Source organism: Oncorhynchus tshawytscha, linkage group LG26 (genome assembly GCF_018296145.1).
Source record: "Oncorhynchus tshawytscha isolate Ot180627B linkage group LG26, Otsh_v2.0, whole genome shotgun sequence".
NCBI classification, from domain to species: domain Eukaryota; kingdom Metazoa; phylum Chordata; class Actinopteri; order Salmoniformes; family Salmonidae; genus Oncorhynchus; species Oncorhynchus tshawytscha.
This window is the reverse complement of record NC_056454.1, coordinates 32,810,111-32,822,121: the sequence shown is the minus strand read 5'-3', so window position 1 is coordinate 32,822,121 and position 12,011 is coordinate 32,810,111. Positions and strand designations below refer to the sequence as shown.

Sequence of the window (12,011 nt, the reverse complement as noted above, 5' to 3'; positions counted from 1 at the left end):
TATAAATGTGTGCTATGTTTTCGCCGTAAAACATTTTAGAAATCTGACTTGCTGGGTAGATGAACAAGGTGTTTATCTTTCATTTGAGCTATTGGACTTGTTAATGTGTGGAGGTTAAATATTTCTAAGAATATTTTTTAGCATTTTGCGTTATGCTAATGAGCTTGAGCCGTAGTCACGATCCCGGATCCGGGATGGGTAGCATCAAGAGGTTTTAAGAGGAGAAGTTCATCTGAAGTTCCATGTATAATAGTCGTATCTTTATCAATGTTTATTATGAGTATTTCTGTAATTTGACGTGGCTCTCTGCACAATCACCGCATGTTTTAGAACTACTGAACGCAACGCGCCAATGTAAACTCAGATTTTTTATATAAATATGAACTTTATCAAACAAAACATACATGTATTGTGTAACATGAAGTCCTATGAGTGTCATCTGATGAAGATCATCAAAGGTTAGTGATTAATTTTATCTCTATTTCTGCTTTTTGTGACTCCTCTCTTTGGCTGGAAAAAGGCTGTTTTTCTGTGGCTTGGTGGTGACCTAACATCATGTGTGGTGTTTTCGCTGTAAATCCTTTTTGAAACCAGACACTGTGGCTGGATTAGTGAGAATTGTATCTTTAAAATGGTGTAAAATACGAGGAATTTTAATTACAAGATTATTGTTGTTTTGAATTTGGCACCCTGCACTTTCACTGGCTGTTGCGGGGGGTTCCACTAGCTTAAATTAACAGGTGTGCCTTGTTAACCTTTTGTGACTAGGGGGCAGCATTTTCATTTTTGGAAAAAATAACGTTCCCGTAGTAAACGGGATATTTTGTTAGGACAGGATGCTAGAATATGCATATAATTGACAGCTTAGGATAGAAAACACTCTAAAGTTTCCGAAACTGTAAAAATATTGTCTGAGTATAACAGAACTGATGTTGCAGGCGAAAGCCTGAGAAAAATCCAAACAGGAAGGGACTCTTATTTAGAAGGCTCTGCGTTCCTATGCGTCCCTATTGAGCAGTGAATGGGCTATCAACCAGATTACTTTTTCTATGGCTTCCCTAATGTGTCTAGTGTCATAATACATAGTTTCAGGCTTTTATTTTGAAAAATGAGCCTGAACGTCAACATTGCATCAGTGGTCAGTTGAAGTCTCTTAGAGTGTTTGGTGCGTAAAGGACAAATGCGGCCATTGTTTCTCTCTATCCTACTAAGAAGCCACCAGTCCCAGTTGATATATTATCGAATAGATATTTGAAAAACACCTTGAGGATTGATTATAAACAACGTTTGCCATGTTTCTGTCAATATTATGGCGCTAATTTGGAATATTTTTTGCTGTTTTTGTGACTGCAATTTCCGGGCGATTTCTCAGCCAAACGTGAAGAACAAACGGAGCTATTTCGCCTACAAAAATAATATTTTTGGAAAAAAGGAACATTTGCTATCTAACTGGGAGTCTCGTGAGTGAAAACATCCGAAGCGCATCAAAGGTAAACGATTTAATTTGATTGCTTTTCTGATTTCCGTGACCAAGTTACCTGCTGCTAGCTGGACAAAATGCTATGTTAGGCTATCGATAAACTTACACAAATGCTTGTCTAGCTTTGGCTGTAAAGCTTATTTTGAAAATCTGAGATGACAGGGTGATTAACAAAAGGCTAAGCTGTGTCTCAATATATTTCATTTGTGATTTTCATGAATAGGAATATTTTCTAGAAATATTTATGTCCGTTGCGTTATGCTAATTACTGTCAGATGATGACAACGGTCCCGTTCACGGGATGGGGTGTCACTAGAGGTTAAAAGTTAATTTGTTGAAATTCTTTCCCTCAATGCATTTTAACCAATCAGTTGTGTTGTGACAAGGTAGGGTTGGTATACATAAGATAGCCCTATTTGGTAAAAGACCAAGTCCATATTATGGCAAGAACAGCTCAAATAAGCAAAGAGAAATGACAGTCAATCAATACTTTAAGACATGAATGTCAGTCAACGCGAAACATTTCAAGAACTTTGAAAGTTACTTCAAGTGCAGTCACAAAAACCATCAAGCGCTATGAAGGAAACTGGCTCTCATGAGGAGGAAAGGAAGACTCAGAGTTACCTCTGCTACAGAGGATAAGTTCATCAGTTATCTGCTCCTCAGATTGCAGCCCAAATAAATGCTTCACAGAGTTCAAGTAACCGACACATCTCAACATCAACTGGTCAGAGGAGACGGCGTGAATCAGACCTTCATGGTCAAATTGCTGCAAAGAAACCACTACTAAAGGACACAAATAAGAAAAGACTTGCTTGGGCCAACACAAGCAATGGACATTAGACCAGTAGAAATCTGTCCTTTGGTCTGAGTCCAAATATGAGATTTTTTGGTTCTAATCGCCGTGTCTTTGTGAGACACAGAGTAAGTGAGCAGATGATCTCTGCATGTGTGGTTCCCACCGTGAAGCATGGAGGTGGTGCGATGGTATGGGGGTGCTTTGCTGGTGACACTGTCAGTGATTTATTCAAGGCACATTTAACCAACAGCGATACACCAGCGATACACCATCCCATCTGGTTTGCGCTTAGTGGGACAATCATTTGTTTTTCAACAGAACAATGACCCAACACACCTCCAGGCTGTGTAAGGGCTATTTACCAAGGAGGAGAGTGATGGAGTGCTGCATCAGATGACCTGGCCTCCACAATCACCCGACCTCAACCCAATCGAGATGGTTTGGGATGAGTTGGACCGCAGACTGAAGGTAAAGCAGCCAACAAGTTCTCAGCATATGTGGGAACTCCAAGACGGTTGGAAAAGCATTCCAGGTGAAGCTGATTGAGAGAATGCCAAAAGTGTGTAAAGCTGTCATCAATGCGAAGGGTGGCTACTTTGAAGAATATAAAATGTTATTTTAATTTGTTTTACATATTTTTGGTTCCTACATGATTCTATATGTGTTATTTCATAGTTTTGATGTATTCACTATCATTCTACAATGTAGGAAATAGTAAAAAATAAAGAAAAACCCTGAGTAGGTGTGTTCGAACTTTAGACTGGTACTGTATGTAATGGAGAATTGATAGAATACCAATCAGAGGGCAACTCACACAATGAAGTTATGAAACAATGAATGCGCACAAAATGGCGGGAGCGCGCATTCTGGAGACGTGCCTTGTGCATCTTAGCCACAATCCCAATATTCTTGGACAGTGGCAACTCTGTGGCCTCCTCAATGGATTATTCCACTGGGTCAGGCCCAAATGACCGGTGTCTCGAGTGCCATGATAAAAAATGATATATTTTGCACTGCTCGGCTAAAAAAAAATCTTGGTCAACCAACAGCCTATCGAACATCCAACCCCACTACAGACCCAAACCCAGCTCATCCAAGCCCAGTTGTAAGGGGCTGGCCTTGCTACACATTCACCATAGTTGCTTGAACCGTGCTGTAAAGGCCAATGTGAAAGGAAAATAACCAAGCCGGCCCAGTTCGATTCAGGTCAGCACAATAATGTGAAAAGGCTAAGGAGGAGGACCACAGCCTTTCAGATTGAGTACGGTCTGGGTGTTTTCTGTCTCCTCTCTGGGGTCCTGCTAATCTTTTAATTACAGACTATCACACTAAAACAGACAGGCCGGTCAATGGAAAGCGACTTGAGTAGAATGGAAAATAATGGGAAATGTGACACAAACAATTAGGCTAAGTTAAACAACTAACCTTCAATAGAAGGACTGACCGATATGCCAAATGTCTACGTCAACATGCTATGCAAACATGTAATACAAATAGGCCTACACTGTGTACATACATAAGATACATACAAATACTCTGCCTATGTCTATTGGTGGCCTGAAGACATTCTTTCAGAAACAAGATTCAAAATAGATTGCACACACGCATAACCGCTTATCTAAAAGGGTTTAAAAGAGAAGAGCTTTCAGCATCATTAACATCTGACAGGTCCCTGAATGGCCCCGAGGCAGACTATCTGATAGACAAGTGAATGGCTCTGTAGTACCTTCCTTCCACCTACCTACCTCATCTGACAGTAAGTGAATGGTTATCTGCTCTGTGCTCTCCTTCCTACACCAGCTGGAAAAAGACTCTCTCAGCTCTAGAGAAGGAGAATGTAGGCAGAAAAGTCCACAATGGTTGCTGTTCTCGTTGAACTCTATGACCAGGGTTCATTAATTAGGCAGCAAATGGAAGCAACTCTGAAGGACTACCTGGACCAATGGTGTTACGATCAGGGACGCAAACTTGTGAGGGCCCAAAAAGGTGACACTATTTGTTTGCACTGAAACATGCAAAAAAAAATCCCTGCTAGGGGGAAATGCAGGTTAACTAATTAAACAAAGAAAATTATCTATATGGTCAGTCTCGGTGTGTAAAATAAAAAGTGGTTAATGTGAACCTAACTCACAGCTAAAAAATGTAAAGAAAGCAATCCAATGTTATTTGTTGCCTAGACTTTAATGCAAATGACACTCTTGAGAAAAAAACAATACAGTAATATTGCAGTTAGCCATGACAGCCTTTATAATAGAGTGCTTGTAAGCAGACACACACATCTAAATATTGCACTTGGGAAAAACACATCTTAAAAGAAGAAATAGAATGAAACAAACAGGCATTCTATTTTCGCTCTATTATAGTGGCCACTGTAGTAGACATCGATCAAGTGCACATGGTTACATGTGTGCAAAAATAACGTTGACTGAGTAAAAAATGTTATAATCCCCCCCCTCACTCACACACAAGTGTTACTGTTAAATTCAACACAACAAAAGCAATATCTTTGGGCTACACTGCACATTGCTACATTGTAGACTTTCTGCCTGTGGACATCTGTTTTACAATGTGCCAGCAGGACATGATTCCGTTTGTTGGCATAACTGATCTCTTTCAGGCAGAGTACACCTAGCATACTCATTTTCATCCACTGTATTTAAAAAGTGAAAAAGAGGGAAAGTGTGTGGTGTTCCTTTCACCTCTATAGTGGCATCCAGCTTAAACAGGGCCCAGCTCCAGCTCCAGCTAGCGTACACCTGATCCCCGAATCTACTTGTTTAACAAGCAACGCCTCATTTACATCTAATTCTCTAATTCTGGAAATTAACCACATTCTGTAGAGGGAAAACATTAGTTAACAGATAGTTGTTAGTTCGTTAGCCAGTGAACATTTCACACAGATTGCCAGGATCCAGTAAGCAACTAACTACCACGTTAAAACTTGAGGAACGGCAAGGAGTCTTATACCAGTTAATACTATAGCGAATTGGTTTGGTTACGAATGTTAGCTCATCTGATGTTGTAACGTTAGTAGCTGTGTGACATTATTAGTCAGCTAATTCTCATAAACTCAATAATGTGATCAGATAAGTTGGCTAATGTTGCTCAACATTTATCCGGCTAGCTAACGGAGAATTCCATCCAGCTAGCAAGATTCTTAACCTCTTGAAGCAAGAGGGCAGTATTTTGATGTTTGGATAAAAAACGTTCCCAAAGTAAACTGCCTATTTCTCAGGCCCAGAAGCTAGAATATGCATATAATTGGCAGATTAGGATAGAAAACACTCTAAAGTTTCCAAAACTGTCAAAATATTGTCTGTGGGTATAACAGAACTGATATTGCAGGCAGAAACCTGAGGAAAATCCAACCAAGAAGTGCTGGTTTTCTGAAACTACTCTGTTCCATTGCAAGCCTATCCTCCATTTAAAGGGATATCAACCATATTCCTTTCCCTATGGCTTCCACAGGGTGTGAACTGTCTTTAGACATAGTTTCAGGCTTTTATTCTGAAAAATGAGCGAGAATGATCACATTGCGTCAGTGGATAGCCAGATGTCCTTAGGTTTGTTCATGCGCGCACCACTGGAGCGAGACCTTTTCTTTCTCTCTTGTATTGAAAAGTTTACCGTCTGGTTAAAATATTATCGATTACTTATTGTAAAAACAACCTGAGGATTGATTATAAAAAACTGACATGTTTCTATGAATTTTACAGATACTATTTGGAATTTTCGTCTGCCCGTCGTGACCTGCACGAGCCTGTGGATTACTAAACAAAACGCGCCAACCAAATGGAGGTTTTTGGATATAAAGAGAATCTTTATGGAACAAAACAAACATTTATTGTGTAACTGGGAGTCTCGTGAGTGCAAACATACAAAGATCAAAGGTAAGCGATTCATTTAATTGCTTTTCTGACTTTCATGACCAATCTACTTTGCTGCTAGCTGTTTGTAATATTTTGTCTGCTGAAAGCGGTCTTCACATAATCGCATGGTTTGCGTTCACCGTAAAGCTTTTTGAAATCTGACACGCCAAGTGGATTAACAACAAGCTAAACTGTGTTTTGGTATATTGCACTTGTGATTTCATGAAAATTAAATATTTTTAGTAATTTAATTTGAATTTGGTGCTTTGCAATTCACTGGATGTTGACGAAAATGATCCCGCTAAAGGGATTGGTGCGCCAAGAGTTAACTTCGAGATAGGGGGCGCTCTTTTAATTTTTGGATAAAAAATGTTCCCGTTTTAAACAAGTTATTTTGTCACGAAAAGATGCTCGACTATGCATGTAATTGACAGCTTTGGAAAGAAAAAAATCTGACGTTTCCAAAACTGCAAAGATATTATCTGTGAGTGCCCCAGAACTAATGCTACAGGCAAAACCAAGATGAAATTTCATACAGGAAATGCCCCAGATTCTGAAGGCGCTGTGTTCCAATGTCTCCTTATATGGCTGTGAATGCGCCAGGAATGAGCCTGCCCTTTCTGTCGTTTCCCCAAGGTGTCTGCAGCATTGTGACGTATTTGTAGGCATATCATTGGAAGATTGACCATAAGAGACTACATTTACCAGGTGTCCGCCCGGTGTCCTGCGTCGAAATTATTGCGTAATCTCTAGGTCCATGCGCGTTCCATTTCTTCAGAGGAGAAAACTGAACTGCCACGAATGATTTATCATCGATAGATATGTGAAAAACACCTTGAGGATTGATTCTAAACAACGTTTGACATGTTTCTGTCGATATTATGGAGTTAATTTGGAAAAAAGTTTGCGTTGTAATGACTTAATTTTCGTTTTTTTTCTTACCCAAACGTGATGAAGAAAACAGAGCGATTTGTCAACACAAACAATCTTTTTGTAAAAACTGAACATTTGCTATCTAACTGAGAGTCTCCTCATTGAAAACATCTGAAGTTCTTCAAAGGTAAATGATTTTATTTTAATGCTTTTCTTGTTTTTGTGAAAATGTTGCATGCTGAATGCCAGGCTTAATGCTATGCTAGGCTATCAATACTGTTACACAAATGCTTGTTTAGCTATGGTTCAAAAGCATATTTTGAAAATCTGAGATGACAGTGTTGTTAACAAAAGGCTAAGCTTGAGAGCTAATATATTTATTTCATTTGCGATTTTCATGAATAGTTAACGTTGCGTTATGCTAATGAGCTTGCGGAGAGAATTACACTCCTGGATACAGGTTTTTTTCGTAGCCAAACGTGATGAACAAAACGGAGCGATTTGTCCTACACAAATAATATTTTTGTAAAAACTGAACATTTGCTATCTAACTGAGAGTCTCCTCATTGAAAACATCTGAAGTTCTTCAAAGGTAAATTATTTTATTTGAATGCTTTTCTTGTTTTTGTGAAAATGTTGCATGCTGAATGCTAGGCTAAATGCTATGCTAGGCTATCAATACTCTTACACAAATGCTTGTTTAGCTATGGTTCAAAAGCATATTTTGAAAATCTGAGATGACAGTGTTGTTAACAAAAGGCTAAGCTTGAGAGCAAATATATTTATTTCATTTCATTTGCGATTTTCATGAATAGTTAACGTTGCATTATGGTAATGAGCTTGAGGCTGTATTCACGATCCCGGATCCGGGATGGCTAGAATCAAGAGGTTCAATGCTAATACTTGTTCCACCACACTTTCTCCCTCACCTCAAACTTTCCAAATGCCAGTTGTTTTTCGGTTACAGCTCATGAAGTACGCTTCATCAACTTCTCACCCCCAACTCCGTGGTCAGGCCTGTGAACGATTGGCTGAACCTTGGATATAGCCAGTATTGCTCCAAACGCGCATCACTCGCTTACTACAGCCAGTAGTGATCCAAAGCCCCCTCCCCTCAGAAATGTTTCTCATCGGATCTACACAAATCACGCAGGTCACCTATTTTGGTTTCAAAACGGCAAATTTCTCCACGAAAGGTGACTAGTTTGCATCCTTGTACGATGTACTCTAATAACCCAGCCATGCACGATGCTACACCGGGGCTAGGAGGGGATATAGCCCAGTCACAAATCTGCGTATCCCCAGTTAAGCATTTTAAACAAAGAAATATGTACAAGTTAATAACCAGCCATTCTGTTCCCAATCTGATCCCTGGCTGCGTGCTCGTGCCGCGCGTGAACCCTATGACGTGTGGGGGAAAAGGCTATTGTATTAGGCTTATAGCTATTTTGTTGAATATTCTTTGGCCAAATTCAATTAAAAACTACATATAAATATAATGTGCTGTGTGCCATATCTGCTTTTATTTAAAAAAACGAGAACTTCCATATAACTCTGAAGTCATGAAAATCGACAATTTTCTTATCACCACCCACGTATTGGTCAAGCTTGCCCTTATCCCCGGGAGACAAAAACATCTTGGTGCCGTGCTTGAACCCAGCGCAACTACAGTGATAAACCTCACAAAAGGATGATGAAACTAAAGCATGGTGCATACTGATCCTAGACTTCACCTCAGCTGCTGTGCATTAATGAATACCTCACCACCTGCTGCAGCCCCCCTACGGGCTTACACACACACCAATAGCGTTTGCTGGCCCAGAGTACTTAGCAGCTCTGAACGTAATTTGCAAAAAACCGAGTGTGCACCAATTTTACATGTAGAATTGCATGAAAAATGTCTGCAGTCATACGTCTACAGCGGGTGGTCCCTGAAACACAGCGCACTGAACGATCGTCCAAAAACGCAAGATCCACATTCGGTGCGCTGTGCGCGAGCCTTAACAGCAATTCTATATCTAGAGTCAATAAAACCTAGATTATGCCCCCTCCCTCACCATTTTTTCACCCATTTAAAACATTTTATGTCAATGAATGTGTGCAAACAAAACTTTTCATGAAACTAAGGGGGGGGGGGACGTTCTTAAAATACAGCTTTAAATAAACTGTGTCCTTCTACACTCTTCTCTCTTTATCTGCAGTGGACATGGAGGGATTTTCAGCCATTTGGTTAGGGTTTCATTTGAGCCCAGAGGAAAAGTCTACTACTGCCCCATTTCTGTTGAATACTTCCCTGGATTTGGGCACATTCCCATTCTGTTGGCATTATCAGCCCTAGTTTACTTTTCTTGACAGAAAAACAGCATTCAGGCAGCGCGGACAGACACACACACACACACACACACAGTATAGTACCCACCTTGACTGGATGGCGAGATAGATGGTGCGGCGAAATGCGACCAAGTTGACTTCCGTCTGGTCGAAGATGGTGACTTTCTCTGCTTCTATAAAAGGAAAACAATCAATAGTTGGAGGGGTTGTATTCATTGTTGCACCATCAGGAGTTTGTCATACTATCCGTCTCCAAACAGAGGTCAGTCAGTCTGTCTCACTTCCTCTTTACAGAGTTATTTAAACTCTTCTTAAATTTTGAGTGATTGTGTATATGCAGAGCTTCCTTGTAAAAGAGACCGTGGTCTCAATGGAGACTCCCTTTGAAAATAAAGGTCAAATAAACAAACTGAAAAAAGACTGCACTCACTGTAGTAGAAGTCACCTTGAATAAGTGTCTGCTACGTGGCATATCATATTTTGTTGAAACTGTGGGGTCACACAAGTCTATAGAGTAGGAGTACTTTATGGATGTAGTGCAGAAGTGTTCTGACAGGTTGTCTAGAAGGGGAGCAGAGCAGTCAGACCACTCCTTCCTTCCTAATGGTCTTGGTATGTGGTGCATTTCCTTTGCAGTCCTGAGCCGCTGGGGATAAGATTTCTGGGACAGATAACCTCTGGGACCAACGAGGACAGCCAAGGCCGAGGCCACCAACACTGTCCCCAAGTGCTCCCCCTCTCACTTAGGACACAGAATACCTACTGCAACATCAGTGAAAAGTTACATGTAGCCTAATCTATACCTTTTCAGGTGTGTTCAGGTGTCTGTCTGTTTACTGTTGTTTGTTTCTTTCTTATTTCGATTCTATGTGACTTGTAAGCTGTGGAAAGAATTGGCTCATGAGGGATATGCCTAATAAACATAATCAATGGCATCAATCAATCCGTCACTGTCACCATCAAGAGTCACATGGATATATACCATCTCCGCCCTCTTCCCCCTCTTTTTCTCCATCATCTTCATCATCGTCACTTCCATCCACGTCTTCTCCAGAGTCACTGCTGCCCTCATCCAGGATTTCTGAGGGGAAAAGACAGGTAAATGGTATACTGTACCGTTAAAACAATAACTTCCTTCCATATTTTTCTCCCAAAACAATGAACTGAAATCTCTCCCAATATGTTAATTAACATAGTATGTTAACAATGTCATTGTGACAGTATAATGCAATTTAATTGGTTTTGGTAATACAAAATGATGGTAGCTGCAACACTAGCTAGGTAGCAGAATGGCTCCACAACCACTTATCCATTACACTTTACACAGCATTCATTTCAATGGTATACTGTAATAAGAACGGCCTTATTGCTTCACCGTAAGGCATTTAATTGGCAGTGTGATCCCTCAAACTATCAACTCACCCTTCTTAATTGCTTTGTACTTCTCCTCGTTCTCCAAGAAGTCTGGATCCATCTTAAAGACATCTGCAAGATAGACAGAAGAATTGTTTTTAATAGCAACCATTAGTTCGCAATTAGTACATTTCAGAGCAATTAAAGTTATTGCAAATGAGACGCAATCAGAAGTAATTACCCATAAAAAACACAAGCACTGTATATTAAGATGCAATTCATTATCGGGCATAATGTGACAATTGCTTTCCTCCCCTCTTGCCCCCTGAAGGGATGCTTGTATAGATTTTCAATTAGGACAAGTTTGTCTGTGCTGAAGCTACAGAAAATATGGTTATTCTGTTGAATTGTATAAACATAAATAAATAGCGACACAGAGGCATAGTCTTAATGTCAGTATGAAAATGTAACCCTCTATTATGAGACCGAGGGAGAGACCGAGAGGGAGCACAAGAAAGAAAGAGGAACAGAGATGGATATTGAAAGAGCGACCGAGCGAGACAGAGACCGTGTCCAAATATCCATACATGCGTCCTAAACAGTAGACCGTTTGAGTATGCGGAAAAAATAGAGTATACTTTAATTGCCCAGATGTCATTTCAGCTATTAGATATTGGGATGCGCAACCAAAATCATTGAATAGCGGAAAAGCACGCATTCTCAGTATGCGAAAATAGAATGTTTAATAATAGTATGTGACATTTCTAAAATCGAGTATGGTTTAAATGCCAGGATGTTATACTCATTTCGGCTTTTCATCTAGTAGAATTCAATGCACAATTTTCAACAATGCAATGGAAAAGGTGGGCTGCGAGTGACAGGCCCTAGTTCTCTTCAAGTAGCCAACAAAACTAGACTTCTTAATTGGAAAGATGCCCGAAGCCCTGTTCTCTTGGCCTTCATCAGAGCTTTTAAACGGAATACTAAACCACCTTTTGATTTGTGAATGTGTCGGCACAGGGGACTCAGGATGTGCCTGCGTTATTGATGTCATGTTAATCAGGACTTTTAATTTGAACATATCGATTATTTTAGTATTGTAGTCAAGGCTACCTATGTAATTTATGAATCAAGCCTAAGCAGTCATTCTGATCTCTTTCCCAATGATCAGTGCTTTAATTAATTTAGTTGCTGTCCAGCAGTTCTGAATTTGCAATGCACCCATCCAAGTTCTTCTGTGCAATAGTCTTATGATTTGAACATTTGAACGTTTTGGTGTGTGTACTAGGCTATTTGATTTAATTTA

At 40.0% G+C, this 12,011-nt stretch overlaps 1 protein-coding gene across 2 annotated transcripts in view; it reads right to left on the bottom strand.

The window, feature by feature from the left end:
• The window catches only part of cwc22 (CWC22 spliceosome associated protein homolog), a 48,518-nt gene that overhangs the window by 23,198 nt on the left and 13,309 nt on the right, over positions 1 to 12,011 (bottom strand). For both annotated transcript variants that reach the window (XM_024389608.2, XM_024389609.2), the window contains exons 12-14: positions 10,775 to 10,837; positions 10,335 to 10,433; positions 9,441 to 9,525 (exon numbers count right to left, since the gene is read on the bottom strand). In XM_024389608.2, coding sequence (XP_024245376.1) covers positions 9,441 to 9,525; positions 10,335 to 10,433; positions 10,775 to 10,837 — 247 coding nt within the window. The remainder of the gene's footprint in view (positions 1 to 9,440; positions 9,526 to 10,334; positions 10,434 to 10,774; positions 10,838 to 12,011) is intronic.